General features: G+C 46.6%; 1 protein-coding gene across 1 annotated transcript; it reads right to left on the reverse strand.

Annotated features, from left to right (window-relative positions):
- Positions 1-9,125: 9,125 nt before the first annotated feature.
- ARL11 (ARF like GTPase 11) lies at positions 9,126-12,712 on the reverse strand. Its single transcript, XM_012737316.3, has 2 exons — positions 12,502-12,712; positions 9,126-10,989 (listed from the first exon to the last, which is right to left on the reverse strand). The coding sequence occupies exon 2, from the start codon at positions 10,969-10,971 to the stop codon at positions 10,387-10,389; it is 585 nt and encodes a 194-aa protein (XP_012592770.1). The 5' UTR covers positions 10,972-10,989; positions 12,502-12,712; the 3' UTR covers positions 9,126-10,386.
- Between the last annotated feature and the right edge of the window lie 5,905 nt (positions 12,713-18,617).

An 18,617-nucleotide genomic window follows, 5' to 3' on the forward strand; every position in this document is an offset into this window, starting at 1 on the left:
GATTCATGGTATTGTGTTGGGAGTGAAGGTGAGCAGATCTTTAGCATTTTTCATTGTGTTTTAAGAGTCAGACTGATTTCAGCCACTGGTGGCGGCACCTAATTAGCAAGAACTGGAAGCAGGAAACAGATTTCACGGGACAGCCTTTGAGCACCCAGGGTTTAAATGGATCTCTCCATAAATGCAGTCCCTGTCCTGAGGTACTGCTACACATATGCATGTTCCCTGTAACAGTGACATCTGGTGGCCCTGAGGCAATAGGACAGCAGTTGGGTGGCTGATATGTGGATTTTGATGGGATGACCTTATTCTATTAATATATATTCATAATAAAGCGGTTCTGGCTGTCATCACCACAGGAGCCACTGGCCTTTCCCCAGAGTCCCCCTCCAGTGACACATTCCCTTCTAGCCACCTTGTTAACACTTTTGGCCCCAGAGCCTGCACGGTGAGCCTGCTTCCCCTGGGCACCCTTTCCCCGCCCAGAAGCTCAAGCGGGAGGCAGGCCATTGCCAGCTGCCTGGGTGAGAAGGGGACTCAACTCATGGGTCGGTGTCTGTTGCCCCGTTAGGCCACGCGTGACCCAGATTCTGGTGCTGGGAGGCCGGTGATTGACTGCCTCCCTGGGCAGCAGGTGGCCAGGGTATTTTTAGTGTGTGGAGCCTTCAGGAGAAGAGGGTCACGGTGAGGTTTGACTCCAGCCTCGACTGGGTGAAGCCTCCAGAGAAGGAACCGATGGCCTTCTGCCTGGGAGCAGAGGGGCGCTTGCCTGCCTGAGTACAACGGGGACGGAGATTGAGGGTCGCTCTTTGTGCAGACTTCCCACCAATTCTGTTTTCAGACCCCCTTTGGTGCCCCCTGATACCCCAGCCTGAGATCTCCTGTTTGTGCCTAAGGGCTGTGGAGAGTGAGCCCGGTCTCCGGAGCTGCCCCTCTCCGCACAGGCTGCAGTTCCACAAGTTACTTCACTTCTGTGCCTCCTCTCCAAAATTAGGGTACAGAACCTTCTATCGTTTTGGGAGATTGCACAAGTTGATACACCTTCAACCCTTAGATCCCTGCCTGGCACAGGGTAAGGCCTTTGAGCTCCACACCCCGCCCCCCCCCCCCAACCACAGCAGACTTGGTTTTCTGCTTTCTCTGGTCTGTGAGGTCACTTCCCAACTTCCAAAATTTTATTGCTATCTCAGGCGTGCTACTCTCCTCTTCTGCTTTCTTTGTCCTCGTGGGTTTGGGCTTTTTTTTTTTTTTAATTCTTCTACTGTATCAGTTAAATGTACATATGCATTTCAGAATATTAAACCACAAGTCTCAGTGGTTTTCCCTCTTTCTTTCTTTGTCCCTCCTAGAGACACCCTTTAGGTAGTACATTCATCATATTCTATTGTGAACTCACTGGGTATTGTAGACACAGTCTGAGGTATGAATGTTCATCCTCCTAAGTCAGGTCTAGAACCAGCTTCTAATATTATCTAGAAAATGCCTGAGAAGTTCCCCCAAGATGAACCTGCTGGTTGAATGTTCCCTGAGCTCCTTTCCAAAACCTCCTGAGTCATCACTGACTGAGAGGAAGGAAGGGCCATCCCAAAGGTTGTGTAAAAAGCCTTGTGACCCACAGCTGTGGGTCACAACGAAACAGCCCACTGCCTTCTGCCCCCACTGCCCATCGCTCTTGGTTCCTCTTCCTTGGGCTCATCTGATTGTCCAAGAGAACATGATCCTATCTTTTGAATGGTAGAAGGGGAACATTTACAAATGATGTTGTTGAAGAGTTTGGCATGCTGGTATAAGAACAGATTCCCTGGCCAGATGCAGTGGCTCACACCTATAATCCTAGCACTCTGGGAGGCCGAGGCAGGTGAATCATTTGAGCTCAGGAGTTCAATACCAACCTAAGCAAGAGTGAGATCCCATCTCTACTGAAAATAGAAAGGAATTAATTGGCCAACTAAAGATATATAGAAAAAATTAGCCGGGCATGGTGGCACATGCCTGTAGTCCCAGCTACTCGGGAGGCTGAGGCAGGAGGATTGCTTGAGCCCAGGAGTTTGAGGTTGCTGCGAGCTAGGCTGATGCCATGACACTCTAGCCTGGGCAACAGAGTGAGACTGTCTCAAAAAAAAAAAAAAAAAAATGGATTCCCTCCCCAGAAAGGATTAGGCAGGCTCCTGCTCTGCCTGGATCATTATTAGGGTGAATTACTGGTGCAGAGCTAGTACACGTGGGTTTTGAGAAAGATTTCTCCAAAGTTTAGGATAGAAAAAAGTTGATTTTACTTTTCCCCAAGTGGAAAAAAGCCAAGACAATGAAACAGGAAGAGGAAAAGTGTGTTGGCACAGAGCATCAGGTATTCAGCCTTTTTATTTAAGAATTTTAAAAGGGGAGTGATGATGACTTATGGTTGTAACCAAATTAACAGGGTAATGTGAACACTGCATCCTGCATGAGGCTCCTTTTCTTAGCATCAGGCCGATAACAGAGACAGATAACAGAAGCAACAGGCAGATTTATCTTTGATGATTGTAGTCCTGTCATTGATTCTGTCCCTGGGGCAGAGACTAGGGGCAGAGAGACTGAGGCCTGTCACTGACACCCCCTGCTTGTCCCTTTAGGAACTCCGCAAGGCTGTAAAGCAGATTCTCAAAAGCAATTTAAAGAGAACAATTTATATTTCCTTTCTGTCTGTTGAGGGTCTTTTCAAATGTTGTGGAAAAAAAAACGGAGTCCCTGCAGGGTGCCTGTCAGCTAGTCACCTAGGGAAGAAAAAGCAGAGAGCAGGGAGGTGAGGGGTAGGGCTGGTGTTCTCTGCAAGAGAAAAGCCTGGACCCCAAAATTCTATGCTTTGTTTGCATTTTTAACATGCTTTAGTGGGACTTAATACTAATAGCTGCCCCTTATTGAAAGCTAGGCCATATGTTCAAGGGCAGGGACTGGGTTTGTATCTCCTTCATCGGTATACCTCTGGTGATTTGCTCAGTGATTTGCACATAGTAGGTGCTCAAGAAACACAAGTTGACTAGATGAACACATATATCACTTAATTCTCACGTGAGCCTTGTCAGGTACCTCCCATTATCACTCCTATTCTGCAGATGAGGCAACTGGGGCTGAGATGGGTTAAATAATTCACCCAAGGGTACTCCCTTGGTGAGGGGTAGGGCTGGTGTTCTGGTCAGTTCTGCCCAACTCCAAGCCCAAACTCTAAGCCATCACGTTCCACAGCATTTAGACATTTGAGCACAGGGTGAGGTTGCATCTCCCTCTTGATAATGATTCCCTCATGGAAGAATTTTCATAATCCTGAGAAATCTTTACATGCATTCCTTTGTATCCTTTATATTAAATATTTTCCCTCCAGGCCGGGCGTGGTGGCTCACCCCTGTAATCCTAGCACTCTGGGAGGCTGAGGTGGGCGGATCACTCGAGGTCAGGAGTTCAAAACCAGCCTGAGCAAGAGCGAGACCCCGTCTCTACTAAAAATAGAAAGAAATTAATTTCTTTCTATTAAAAATATATAGAACTAAAAATATATAGAAAAAATTAGCTGGCACATGCCTGTAGTCCCAGCTACTCGGGAGGCTGAGGCAGAAGCGCTTGAGCCTAGGAGTTTAAGGTTGCTGTGAACTAGGCTGATGCCCAGGCAACAGAGTGAGACTCTGTCTCAAAAATAAATAAATAAATAAATATTTTCCATCCAGGTTAAGTCAACATTAACATCACATGGAATTGAAGTTTGTGGAATTCAAAGAAGAGGTGGAGTAAAAATTGCAAAATGTTATGGTGTCGTGTTAATAATCCAGAGATTATTTATAATCCTGATGCCTGCTTTTATTTGAGGAATTGGAAGTGCTTTTATGGGAATCTGTTTGTTTAGGTTTGCAATTTCATTCTTGAAGTAACCTGCAAAAACACCCATGTGCCCCAGGCTGGGGGCGGGCAGGAGGACTCCTGGTCAGGTTTTTAGCTTGAGATCTTCGGCAGAACAATGCCATTTCTAATGGAGATTTTAAAAATATGCATCTGTAGCTACAAAGCCAAGTTTCCATGGGAGGGGGTGAATGTGTCAGAGGAGTGGAAATCAAGACAACATGGTGAAAATAAAAGACTTTTTTTCCTTTCTAAAATTGTTTTGTTGCTTTTTTGAGCCATGTGGGAGGGAATTTGGGGTCACCCCTCATGCACTGAGAAATACTTCCTTCACTGAGTTCAGGGACAGTCACAGGTGTTCATAATCTTGCCGGTGGGGAAGGCCACAGGTCTTGTTGGACTTGTGTTTATTATTACTAATTAAGTGCCCTTCAAAAGCCACCTTGAGTTTTCCTTTGTTGACTAAGATGCCTTTGGGTCGAGGACCCCTCTGACTGGTCATGAGTGCAAATAAAAGTTCACAGAGCCTGGCAGATGGGCCTGCAGGGGAACTGTTATTAAAGACAACTCTCCTGGCTGGGGATAGTGGCTCTCGCCTGTAATCCTAGCACTCTGAGAGGCCAAGGCGGGAGGATTGCTCAAGGTCAGGAGTTCGAGACCAGCATGAGCAAGAGTGAGATCCCATCTCTACTAGAAATAGAAGAATTAGCTGGGCATGGTGGCGCATGCCTGTAGTCCCAGCTACCCAGGAGGCTGAGGCAAGAGGATCGCTTGAGCCCAGGAGTTTGAGGTTGCTGTGAGCTAGGCTGACACCACGACACTCTATTCTGGGCAACAGAGTGAGATTCTGTCTCAAAAAAAAAACCTCTTGCCAACTCAGAAAATCTCTCCACAAAAGTAGTAGAGAAAGAAAAGTGTTTTATTATTAAATAAACATTCAACTAGAATACGACTCGCATCATAGGCAATCACCTAAGAAACTGCAATGACAGAAGGAAACCTCACCCTCTTACAGAGCAGAGGCAGCCCACCCCTGACTGTTCCCAAGGCAAAGGAGAAAGAGCTAGTTGGTCCTCCAGCAGGAGCACTTGACAGCCCATTTTTCACAGGGAGTTTACCCTAAATTCAACTAGTAATTGAGGTCACCATCTGTGTTAGCTAATTGGCTTTATCCAAAGGAAAAACAAACTTCTCATAGCTTTAGGACAGGAGGTAGTTTTGCAACTCAGAGTGGGGCATCTGCCAGGATGAAATGGGAGAGTGTCTCCTTTGATGACGACATTTCAAAGGAATGGCTCCTTGGTCCTTGGGAATAGTCCTAAAGCTACCAAGAGGCTAACTTAGCTTTTAAAAAGATTTACGTACATCTCAAAAAGACAGAGGAAAGAACTTAAAATTCCAAGTTTCCTACAGTAAATGCTCTAAGAAGAAAAGGAAGGGGCCGGGCGCTGTGGCTCACGCCTGTAATCCTAGCTCTTGGGAGGCCGAGGCGGGCGGATTGCTCAAGGTCAGGAGTTCAAAACCAGCCTGAGCAAGAGCGAGACCCCGTCTCTACTATAAATAGAAAGAAATTAATTGGCCAACTGATATATATATATAAAATTAGCCGGGCATAGAGGCGCATGCCTGTAGTTCCAGCTACTCGGGAGGCTGAGGCAGAAGGATCACTCGAGCCCAGGAGTTTGAGGTTGCTGTGAGCTAGGCTGACGCCACAGCACTCACGCTAGCCTGGACAACAAAGCGAGACTCTGTCTCAAAAAAAAAAAAAAAAAAGAAAAGGAAGGGAGTTCAGTGAAGGATTAAGCTGCTTATTCTTTTAATTGATATATAATAGATGTACACATTTTCAGGATACATGTTATTAATAAAATTTGATATATTCACATAATTAAATCAGAATAATTGGGAGATCCATCACCTTAAATATTTGTCTTTTCTTCACGCTTAGGAACATGCAAATTATTCTCTTCTAGCTATTTTGAAAAGTATAACAGGCTACTGCTAACTATAGTCACCCTACTGATCTATGGAGCAAGTGCTTATTTTAATTTGCATTTGCTCTTACAGGCCCAAGAGGTGGCAGCAAAGGTCACATTGCCTCCTCTCACTCGGGCCATGCCCGTCTCAGCACCCAGGTGCTGTGGCAGGAGGTGCTGCTCAACAGTCTGTCATTCCTGTTCAACTTTCCATCTGGTGACAGCTCCCACTTTCCACCCACTCTGGGATGCTGACTAAAAGTCAGGTCGTTATGAGTGTGCTGTGTTCTAGAAAGAGCATGTGTGACGCTTTGTTGTTGCTTTTATCACAAAAGGTGTCTAAGGTATAGTTTTATGCCACCATCTTGGCTCTCAAGCCAATGAGCCTCTTGTTCTTGTTTTCGGACTTTATTCTGGACAGTTCAGAGCAGCTGGGGACTCACACACATGACACCCCGTTCCCTGGCTTTAACCAGTCATCCATTATTCCCCAGGTACTTAATGAGCAACTCTCAGTGTCTAATATTGTTCCAGGCTTTGAAGAGGTCAGTAGGATGGAAGGCTTGGCCCTCGTCTCTATGAATTTACACCACACTCAGGGAGGTACGTACCGACAAGTGGAACTGCCCCAGTTAGGGCAAAATGATGCCAGGCACTGAGAAGCAGGGCTGGGCCGTTGGTGACATGGAAGTTCAGGGGCGGGGGGTGCTGGGTGTGCAGGCAAAGCTTCCCGGAGAGGTGGAGTCTGGCCAGGATTCAAACAGGAGGTGCAGATAGGAGAGCCCCCTAAGCCTACGTAAAAACGGAAGGCTGCCATGGACTCGGAGACTGTCAAAGCCGCCTTCAATCCAGAGAGAATTGTGCAGGTGACATGCTAGAACTCACCTGCTGGGTGATGCTACGGGAGTGATTGGTGTGCATGTGAGACCCAGCAGGAAGCAGACCAGCACTAACACTCACTAGGTGTGGTTATCATGCTTTGTTGTTCTTGTCCATTTTCTGAAGTCTTATCTGAGGGGGATGGTGAAAGGGGACTTCCTACGGCCTGTTGAGACCAAGCGTGTCTGCCTTCAAGGATGGAGGGTTTGGAGTAGAAACTCGGAGCTGCCTGCTGGCCCTCTTGCCCACTCTGTGGAGTCCAACAGGAGCACACACTTGGAGCCGGGGAAAGCGTGGTGCATCCTGGTGTCAGCGAGGAGCCTGGCCTGGCTGACACAGAGGGATTGTCAAAAGAACAGGAAAAATGGTTTCTATAGCATGATGGGGTGGCTGCAGTGACAGTCCCTACAGACCAGTGGCGTCAGTCGTATGGGTCAAAAGACGCCTCTGTCCTTCCTCTAACCTGTCCCTGCTTTCAGGATGCTCCTCCCACCCAAACGCTGCTGCCCGTGTTATCTTCTTAAGCACGGACCTCATCAGATCACCCTCCTGCCGGCAACCCAGGGAGGCTCATGGCCACATAGCAAAGCAAGTCCAGGTCATCCGGCCACGTGGCAGATGGCTTTCCCATTATGAAATCATAGAAATGTTGGGTAAGCTGGGGTATGACACCCGTGTGGGAAGAGCACGCGCGGCCTTAGGCTCTCTTGGAGGAGAGAACATGTTGACCTCAGCTCAGCAGAAATGTAAGAGCATCAGAGAGAGTGCCCCTGTGGGGGGAACCAGCAAAGGCGTCCGACAGGTGCTCAGCATCTCGAGAACTGCAAGGAACGATCTGGAAGCAGCTACGACCAACGTCAGACCCAGCATTTCAAAAGCAGAACCCAGTGGCCCCAGCCCCGTCCCACCTTCTCACACCTATGACGCTCCAGACCCTCCTGTCATGCAGACTCGAGATCTTGAGCCATCTTCAAATTCTTCCCCTCTCCACTATTTTTCTTAAAAATAGGCCGGGCACGGTGGCTCACACCTGTAATCCTAGCACTCTGGGAGGCTGAGGTGGGCGGATCACTCGAGGTCAGGAGTTCAAAACCAGCCTGAGCAAGAGCGAGACCCCCGTCTCTACCATAAATAGAAAAAAATTAATTGGCCAACTAATATATATATAGAAAAAATTAGCCGGGCATGGTGGCGCATGCCTGTAGTCCCAGCTACTTGGGAGGCTGAAGCAGAAGGATTGCTTGAGCCCAGGAGTTTGAGGTTGCTGTGAGCTAGGCTGACGCCATGGCACTCACTCTACCCTGGGCAACAAAGCAAGACTCTGTCTCAAAAAAAAAAAAAAAAAAAAAAAGCTCTCAGTCATCTCTCTTCTCTGCCTCTCCTCTGCTCTAGGAATGTACTGGTCTCCCAGCCTTACTGGCTCCAGGGTCCCTCCTTCTCTATCTCCTCCACATTGCCTCACAGTTATCCTCATAATTGGCGAGTCCCATGGGGTTTCTCTTCCCCAGCCAAACTCCTGATTATTAAAATTCAAACAGGCCGGGTGTGGTGGCTCATGCCTGTAATCCTAGCACTCTGGGAGGCCGAGGTGGGCAGATCACTCGAGGTCAGCAGTTCAAAACCAGCCTAAGCAAGAGCAAGACCCCGTCTCTACTAAAAATAGAAAGAAATTAATTGGCCAATTAAAAATATATAGAAAAAATTAGCTGGGGATGGTGGCACATGCCTGTAGTCCCAGCTACTCAGGAGGCTGAGGCAGAAGGATTGCTTGAGCCCAGGAGTTTGAGGTTGCTGTGAGCTAGGCTGACACCATGACACTCTAGCCCGGGCAACAGAGCGAGACTCTGTCTCAAAAAAAAAAAAATCCAAACTGCCAGGCCTAACTCTGACCTAAACTTCCTTTCCAGTTTTTATTTCCTATTATAGCATCACCCTCACCCACCTTCTGTGCCTCAAGCACCAAGAGGTTGCAACCTCCCCCAGCCTCAGTTTCTAATTATACAAAATGGGAATAATATCTATTTTGCAGAGTTGTGAAAATTCAAGATAATCTTTGTAAAACGCTAAGCACAGAGCCTGGTGCTAGTTAAGTGCTCAATAAACAGTTGCTGAAGTGAGCCTCTACCCTGACACTTTTACAGGAATTATGTCCCTACTGTCTCCCCAGCCAGAGTGCCATGAGGCCTGAGGCTTTATCCATCTTTGCATCCTTAGTGTCTAACACAGGAAGTCTGGAAATGCGTCCATTGACAAGGAGTGGAAGGAACTAGGCGTGCCTCACCTGGTGTTAGCAGGGGAGGCTTTGGGTAGAGGCTCCTGGCAGATCTCAGACATTAGAAGAGTATCCGAGGCCAATTTACACTGTGTCTCTCCAGAGAGGGCAGAACACCACCAGGAGCTATAAGGAGGCTGATTTTAATTCAGGATAAGAAGGAATATCCAACATTTAGAGCCCTTTAACATGAGAACAGGTGCCAAATGTAAGCTGCTTGCCGTTAAATAAACTTGGATTACAGCTGGTTACAGTGGTGTGTGCCTGTAGTCCCAGCTGTTCAGGGGGCTGAGGCGGGAGGATTGCCTGGGCAACATAGGGAGACCCTGTCTCTAACAAACAAATGAGCAATGAAGAAAACCAAACAAAAAGAAAAAACTCAGATTACAGGTGGGTGCAGTGGTAGTACCAGTTACTCAGGAGGCTGAGGTGGGAGGATCTCTTGAGGCCAGGAGTTTGAGGCCAGCCTGGGCAACACAGGGAAACCCCATCGCAAACAAAACAAAACACAAAACTCAGGTTGCAGTAAGTATTCAGCATTGGATGAGGGTTAAAACCAGATCAGCGATTCTTAACTTTTGGGACTCACAGATGTCTTTGAAAGTCTGATAAAAGTCCTGGATCTTCTGATCCCTAGAAAAATGGCCCAAAACATAACATTTTGCAAATAACTTCAGGAGCTCCATGGATCCTGGGTAAAAAATCTCCTGAAAGCCCTTCTGGGATGCTACGTTCAACTTCCCTTTTGACTGTCAGTCATGAGAGAGGAGGCATGGATTGCTGCCGTCAGCATCTTCAGAATTCATCGCCCCCATCTGAAGCGCCTCCATCTTACCTGAAAGTTCAGTGCCTTTGCCACAAATTAAACACTCTGCATATTCTTTGGTTAAATGAATGAGTAAATGAAATAATTCATTGATCTGATCTTTAAGGAAAGAGATGTGCTATGAGAAGGAAAAAGAAAAGGAAAAAAAATGAAAGAAAATGAAGGGTTTTTTAAAAAGACCAACACAGGATGCCAAAGGGTGGAGAAGGGCTAATCAGGCCCTGACCAAGATGAAATTCTGATTTGATTTTAGAACCTCTTGCCCTCTGTGAATTCGGGTCTCAATTATCATGTAACCACTCACTGCCCTATTATTACAGTTGCTCCATCCCCACTGGGAATGAGCACTTAAATGGTGTCCTGGTGGGCTTTTTTCTTACAGTAGCATTATTCAAGCAATAGCTGATTTGCAACATGAACGCTGTGGAGGATAAGTCCCTGGAAGAAAATATCCTGTCCGAGAACAGAAGGATTTCTTGTTTGATAAACCGAGCTTAAATTTCTCAAGGATCAGTTGGTTCTTGCGGTTGGGTTGGGAGGAGCAAAGATAAGCTGCTGCATGGGGCTCAGGATTTCTGGCTGGCGCAGCTCTCAGCCCCCGCGGCTGTCACCTGGAGACACCGGTGGCCGCGGGCCGTCAGGAGGCGCCGCAGGCTCTGCAGGGCCTCGGGCAGCCCCTCGCCCGTGAGCGCGCTGCAGGCCCGCAGCTCCCAGCGGCGGCCCTGGAAGCGCTCCAGGCCCAGCCTGTTCCTGATTTCACGCAGCGAAAGAGCTTCGGGCGCCTCCTGCTTGTTGGCCAGCACCAAGAAGGGGACGCCAGCCATGTTGGGGTCGCTCAGGACTTCCGTGAGCTCAGCCACCGCCTCGGGCAAGCGGGCTTCGTCCGTGCTGTCCAGCACATACACGAGGACGTCCGTGCCCTCCAGGTGGTCCTTCCAGCTGGCCCTGAGCTGGGTCTGCCCCCCGACATCCCAGAACGTCAGCAGCATGTGCCCAGGGGCTTCCAGAGGCTCCACGTTGAAACCGATAGTGGGCAGGGTCTCCACGAGCGAGTGGCCCTTCAGTTTGTACAGGAGCATGGTCTTGCCCGCGGAGTTGAGGCCCAGCATCACCACCTGGGCCTTGTGACCTCTGGAATTCACAGAACCCATGATGGCCGCAGCCGGACCCTAGGGGAGAAAGGCCAGAGGCCCACATCAGCTGTTGTATCCTGAAGGGACACAAATCCCCGCAGGCACTTCAAAATAGGGGAAGTCTTCACTTTGAAAGGGCCAGGAAGTGAGAGTGTCTGAGTCACCATCATCTGACCTACCTCTGGGGCCCTGCCTCAAGGGAGAACAGGGCCCGGCCCCAGGGGACACAGCAGGTGGGCTCACACTCCTTAGTAGCTAAAGCAAAGAGGCAAAATGAACTTCCAGTCAGACAGACCTAGTTCAATAGAAACTGCGGAAAGATGTCTTCAATTCTTGCTAGCCTGTGGCCTCTAACCTCTGTTGTCCTCCTATAAGCCTAAACCCCGAAGTGGAAGCTAGGCTGGGTTCCATGCACAGAGTGAAGAGGACGGTTCCGCTCATGGTAACTTCTGCTACCTTTGGAACCGTCCACAGGACCAGCACAATGTCCCGTAAATACGGTCAGGCGTCACTTAATGATGAGCATACACTCTGAGAGATGTGTTGTTAGGCCATTTCCTTATGTGGACATCACAGAGTGCAGTTACACAAACCTAGATGCCAGAGCCCACCACACGCCTGGGCTGTACAGTGTAGCCTTTTGCTCCTTTTGCTCCTAGGTTGCACACCTGTACAGCGTGTTAGTATACTGCATACTGCAGACAATTGTAACGCTGTTTGTAAGTATTTGTGTGTTTCAAAATATCTAAACAGGCCTGGCGTGGTGGCTCAGGCCTGTAATCCTAGCACTCTGGGAGGCCGAAGTGGGAGGATCGTTTGAGCTCAGGAGTTCGAGACCAGCCTGAGCAAGAGCGAGACCACGTCTCTACTAAAAAAAATAGAAATAAATTAGCTGGACAACTAAAAGTATATGTAAAAAATTAGCCGGGCATGGTGGCGCATGCCTGTAGTCCCAGCTACTCAGGAGGCTGAGGCAGGAGGATCGCTTGAGCCCAGGAGTCTGAGGTTGCTGTGAGCTAGGCTGATGCCACAGTACTCTAGCCCAGGCAACAGAGTGAAACTCTGTCTCAAAAAAACAAAACAAAACAAAAATATCTAAACATAGAAAAGGGAATTCAATGCAGCACAAGATTAAGAGGGTTGAGGTCACTAAGCAATAGGACTTTTTCAGCTCCTTTATAGTCTTATGTGACCACTGACAATGGTCAACGATAGACTGTCACGTCTATTGTCATGTGTCATTAGGCAACACATGACTGTCATGGCTATTTATAAATACTGTTGACTGTGGACAAATTTATGAGTCAGAGCGAAGTGGTTTCTTCCACTATCTTACCAAGGTAAATGACCTCTAGAACACTCCACGTGTTTTTAAAGAACTCCAAATTTTAAGACAGAATACCTGTTCCCAACCAAGGAGATGCCTGGGTGGGACAGAAAAAGGGACATCTCACCTCCAGGGCTGTATCTCAGCTGCCCCTGGAGGAAAACAAGACAGCCTGTGCTCATCCCTCCTCCCCGGGGCAGAAGAGTAAATATGAAAATTACCTCTGGGTTATTGTTAGCCTGTGGCTGTGTTCCCTCGCAGAGCTGCTTTCTGCGTGTCCTGAGAGCGAGATGCAAAGGAAGTGTAGTGGCTGTTGCTGCTTCCCCTTTTTCAGCTTCCTTTTCCCAGGTGGTTGGGGGGTGGGGCGGGTTTCACGGCCCCCTTTTTTGAGACAGAGTCTCGCTTTGTTGCCCAGACTACAGTGAGTGCCATGGTGTCAGCCTAGCTCACAGCAACCTCCAACTCCTGGGCTCAAGGGATCCTGCTGCCTCAGCCTCCCGAGTAGCTGGCACTACAGGCATGTGCCACCATACCCGGCTAATTTTTTTGATTTATATTAGTTGGCCAATTAATTCCTTTCTATTTATAGTAGGGATGGGGTCTCACTGTTGCTCAGGCTGGTTTTGATCTCCTGACCTCGAGCAATCTGCCCGCCTCGGCCTCCCAGAGTGCTAGGATTACAGGCGTGAGCCACCGCGCCCCGCCGAGATCTTTTATTTGCTTGGAACCACACATTTTTTAAAAACTGCCTAAGCGGCCAGGAGCGGTGGCTCACGCCTGTAATCCTAGCTCTCTGGGAGGCCGAGGCAGGAGGATTGCTCGAGGTCAGGAGTTCAAAACCAGTCTGAACAAGAGCGAGACTCTGTCTCTACTATAAATAGAAAGAAATTAATTGGCCAACTAATATACATATATAAAAAAATTAGCCGGGCATGGTGGTGCATGCCTGTAGTCCCAGCTACTTGGGAGGCTGAGGCAGTAGGATTGCTTGAGCCCAGGAGTTTGAGGTTGCTGTGAGCTAGGCTGATGCCATGGTACTCACTCTAGCCTGGGCAACAAAGTGAGACTCTGTCTAAAAAAAAAAACAAAAAAAAACAACTGCCTAAGCATGATTAAAATACTCTAAAAATAGGTGTATATGTTGACGGTCAACCATAAAAATTTAAAAGTTGCGTTAATGTGAAACTTAATACAACTTCCGCCCATGGTGAAACTATGAGCAATTGGTTATTGCTCAATTTTCTTTCTTTCTTTTTCTCTTTCTTTTTCTCTTTCTTTTCTTTCTTTCTTTCTTTCTTTCTTTCTTTCTTTCTTTCTTTCTTTCTTTCTTTCTTTCTTTCTTTCTTTCTTTCTTTCTCTTTCTTTTTCCTTTCTCTTTCTCTCTTTCCTTCCTCCCTCTCTCTCTCTCTCTCTCTCTCTCTCTCTCTCTCTCTCTCTCTCTCTCTCTCTCTCTCTTTCTCTCTCTCGGTGGAGTCTAAAAAATGTCTGGCTCTGTTGCCCAAGCTGGAGTGCAGTGACATCATCACATCATCATTGCTCATTGATCTTCCTGCCTCAGTCTCCTGAGTAGCTGGGAGTACAGGTGCGCCACCACGCCTGGGTAATTTTTCTATGTTTTGTAGAGATGGGATCTCGCCCTTCCTCAGGCTGGTCCAGAACTCCTAAAAAGCCACTATTTAGGTGGTGCATGCCTGTAGTCCCAGCTACTCGGGAGGCTGAGGCAGCAGGATCCCTTGAGCCCAGGAGTTGGAGGTTGCTGTGAGCTAGGCTGACGCCACGGCACTCACTCTAGCCTAGGCAACAAAGCGAGACTTGGTCTCAAAAAGAAAAAAAGCCACTATTTAAAAATTATCTAATCCTATAACCTAATTTTATTTTATATATAAATGCAGACTATTTTTTGCCTGACTTTCATATACACTATACTTTCCAGAAATGCAACTGCTATGTGAATTGAGAGGAGCTTGTGCTTTGTTTTGTTTGGTGCTTTACCAGGAGCTGTTCATCACTTCAGAAAATCACTGACAGCAGTGCTTTGAATAGCAGGGCGCACTGAAGTTGCGGATAAGATGCACCTTGACACTGATGGGTGCCGTTGCCCTCATGTGAATTCTATGTGGAGATACGAGGGTTTGACAACTTCATTAATGTGCTTGTGCCTAAGCACTTATGTATGAGAATATATATTACTTTATTATAAATTACCTTCTTTTATTTATGTCTTATATTGCAGTTACAGCATTACACTGATTTTCTTTCAAGATTATGTGGGGAGGTAGATTCTATTATTTATTATTTTCATTTCTAGACATTTAAAACACATGTTGTAAAATATTCGTTATATAAAAAAAGAGCTGACCTGCTCTGTGTTAGGGCCCGCTGGTAGGGGAGGACATAGTTGGGTAGAGGAAAGTGACAAGTAAGGGGTCAGAAGTGATAGTGCCTGGTGGGATGACAAGGGGAGACCCCGAATTGGAAGTCATCCTTGGTGACAGCCAGAGGGACCATCGTCGTGCCCTCTGAATCAGTGTGCTCTCTTCCTCTAGTGTGGCTCGTGGTCTCATTCCCTCACGGAGCCTGCTTCTACCTGCGAGCCGTGGGCTACCCGGGAGCACGATACTGCATTGCCAACGTGGGCCACAGTCACATGGGGGCAGACAAAGGAGCTGGCAGGAAAAAGTGGGAGCCCTCCATCAGAAAGAGCTCCATGTTCACCACGAGGCAGGATTTTCATGGATGAAGATCTAAATTAGTCATAGGATACAGTAGATGTTGATTGCAAAGATATTTTATTTATATTTATAATACACAAATAGATTTATATTTATTATTTCTTTTATTGTTCATGTGCTTTTTAAAATATATATTTGTGATTTCTTTTTTTTTTTTTTTTTTGAGACAGAGTCTTGCTTTGTTGCCCAGGCTAAAGTGAGTGCCGTGGCATCAGCCTAGCTCACAGCAACCTCAAACTCCTCGGCTAAAGCAATCCTGCTGCCTCAGCCTCCCAAGTAGCTGGGAATACAGGCATGTGCCACCACGCCCAGCTAACTTTTTCTATATATATTCGTTGGCCAATTAATTTCTGTCTATTTATAGTAGAGACGGGGGTCTCGCTCTTGCTCGGGCTGGTTTCGAACTCCTGACCTTGAGCAATCCGCCCACCTCGGCCTCCCAGAGAGCTAGGATTACAGGCGTGAGCCACCGCGCCCGGTTATATTTGTGATTTCTGTATGTCTTTCCATGCTTTTCCTAGGTAATTGGCTTCATGGCATGTTGCTGATCTATCGCCCTCCACAAAATTCCCGAGAAGGACAGAAGTCTGTCTGCCTCTGCTTTCCTAGGACTCTGACCACAGACGAGGCTTTCAAAGTAGAGGGTGAATCAATAGGAAACATTCTATAAGAAATATTTATCCATCGGGTGTTGAGCAGGTGGGGGAGGGATGGGCATATACATACATAATGAGTGCCATGCGCACCCACTGGGGGATGGACACGCTTGAAGCTCTGACTCAAGGGGGGAGGGGAGGCAAGGGCAATATACCTAACCTTAACGTGTGTACCCCCACAATATGCTGGAAACAATAAATAAATAAAAATAAACATATATATAAAAAAAGAAATATTTATCCAGCAAATGGCACGTGGAAGCTGTTTCCCTGTGTTCCTAAGTCCCAGGTTGCGTCCCCACCTCATCTCCCTGGTGGTGTCTGGAGAGCCGGACGTCTTCCTGGTCTGTCCCCACTGCCCGTGCTGCGTCCTGAAGGTGGAGCTCCTGCCTTGGACGCCTTCTCTGGGTCTTTCTTCCCTTTTCTGGCCAGAGTTTCTTCAACAATCCACAGCCTTTTTCTTTCCTGTGTGCAGTGCACTTATTTAACAATCAGGTTGCCAAGTGCAGCCCAGTCTAGTTATAGCCGTGTTCCACGTGGTTGTTATCGGAGTGTATGATGTACACACTTTTGTACTCTGATTTTTTTTCTTTTTTTGCTTAAGTTTATATCAAAAATTACATTGTCTTATTGCTACATAGTCAAATAAAAATTATGGGATTGGTTTCATAATTATATCAAGGGGAAATATTATGATTTACTTCTATCTAAAGTCTATAAAAATCATGCTGAATTAAAGTCTTGGTAAGCAAAGTTTTTCTCTTCATTGGGATTATTTTTGTTGGCTAGATTAACAGAGTTGGGACTTCTGGGACATAAGAAATGAACACTCTATAGCTTGCTAAGATCATTCAGTATATCCTCATGTTGCACTACAAATTGTGCTTTGATTTCACATGCTTGCTTTTTATTTTTATTGTTTTCCCTTCTTGGCTGGAACCCCTACCTCTCAGGCCCCAAACTCCCAACACTGAGCTCCTGAGCACTCGGAGAAGAGGTAGCAGCTGGGTGTCCTGTCCCCAGACCACTGTTGTAGGGGGAAGGGACCAGCTGCCGTGGACACTGGCAGAGTAAACACTCCCACTGTTGCAGATTTTGATATAATGGTTATCATGATTATGATATTGGCAGCTACCACTTGCTGAGTTTCTTTGTTTGAGTTTCTAGGCATTGTATGGTTTCATTTCCTCCTGATGACCACCTTGCCAGGTAGGTAATATGATCACCATTTTATAAAGGAAAAAATGGAGGCTCAGAGAGGTGAAGTGACTATGCTTTCAGCTACAAGTTACAAAACACCCAACTGCAGGTGGCTGCAACAAGATTTTCTTATCTCACGTGACAGTGCATCCGGAGGGGGTCGTTCCAGGTTGGTTTGGCAGCTCTAGTGTCTTCTGGGAGCCAGAGTCTCTGCTTTGGCACCATCAACTCTTTGGTGTAGCAACATGATGCATCTTATCCTCACACAACTGAACTTAAAGGCAGGAAGAAGGGAAAAGGGGGCAGTCTTCGTGCGTATGTGTGTGTATTTATTTAACCAAGAAAGAACTACTTCCCAAAGCCTCTCAGGCAATTTCCTCTTGTATCTCATTGGCCAGAAGAATAAGATGATGTAGCTTGGCCAGGCTGGGTCCACCTTCTCTGAGCACATTGCCCCCCACCTTCCAGTACCTGAGTTAAATCATGCTACTCTTAGCAAGAAGAACGTGGGAATGGTGTTGGGCGGAAACAATGTCTGCCGCACTTTCTTCCCTAACATTCCATGGCAGATTTTCTTCTCACAGGACAATGCAGTCCGTCAATACCTTTGTCTCTCTCTCTTTTATTTTTTTTTGAGACAGAGTCTCACTTTGTTGCCCAGGCTAGAGTGAGTGCCTTGGCGTCAGCCTAGCTCACAGCAACCTCAAACTCCGGGACTCAGCGATCCTACTGCCTCAGCCTCCCGAGTAGCTGGGACTACAGGCATGTGCCACCATGCCCAGCTAATTTTTTTTTGTATATATATTTTTAGTTGGTCAATTAATTTCTTTCTATTTTTGGTAGAGACAGGGGTCTTGCTCAGGCTGGTTTCAAACTCCTGACCTCGAGCAATCCACCCGCCTCGGCCTCCCAGAGTGCTAGGATTACAGGCATGAGCCACCATGCCTGGCCAATACCTTTGTCTCTTAACACAAGTTAATAGTGTGTGTGTGTGTGTGTGTGTGTGTGTGCGCAGGTGCTCATAATTTTGTTACTGATGTAGCAAGTTCATCAAATTAGAAATCAGAAGGAATGCTGTGATAATTTTTGCAGATGAGATGGAGCAGGACACCGTGACTGTATCCGTGAGGCACCATCATAATTAGGAAGAACACAGGTTGAATAATTAGATCTGGATTCTAGTCCCAGGTTTGCTACTTTCTGTGTTGCCTGGCATAAATTATTTAATTTTTCTGAGCCTCAATTTTCTAATCTGCAAAGGAAGAAGTATGGAGGAGGTAATGTTGAAAGCTGTGATAGTCTATAGGTATAATGGAATTTTTATTGATCAGATATGAGCAATGCTCTGTAAAGTCTATCACATTATTATTTTTTTTTTAAAAAAAAAACCTGCTCAAATGTATTGGCGTGCCAAATGAATGGAGGAGGTCAACATTTTTCTGATATATAAAGAATAAGACATCATGGAACAATTAGATATAGAATATAAGCAGATTACAGACTCTTTAAAATGTATTTTGTATTGCAACTTGTACTTTGAATGATTATGCATTAATTGGCTTGTGAGTGTTTTACTGTACAGCACAGCTCCTATTCCAGAACTTTCCTGCTATTTCCATTTCCTATTTTATTGGCAATGTCATTTCTTTATAACTGAGTGAAGAACTGAGTGACAAGGCTGGGGAAATTTTTCGTGCCTTTCTCTTTTTGCCCTCTTTCCTACTCTAACCAGAAATAGTGTCTTGGCAG

The sequence above is a fragment of the Microcebus murinus genome, chromosome 13 (genome assembly GCF_040939455.1).
Source record: "Microcebus murinus isolate Inina chromosome 13, M.murinus_Inina_mat1.0, whole genome shotgun sequence".
Classification (NCBI taxonomy): Eukaryota; Metazoa; Chordata; class Mammalia; order Primates; family Cheirogaleidae; genus Microcebus; species Microcebus murinus.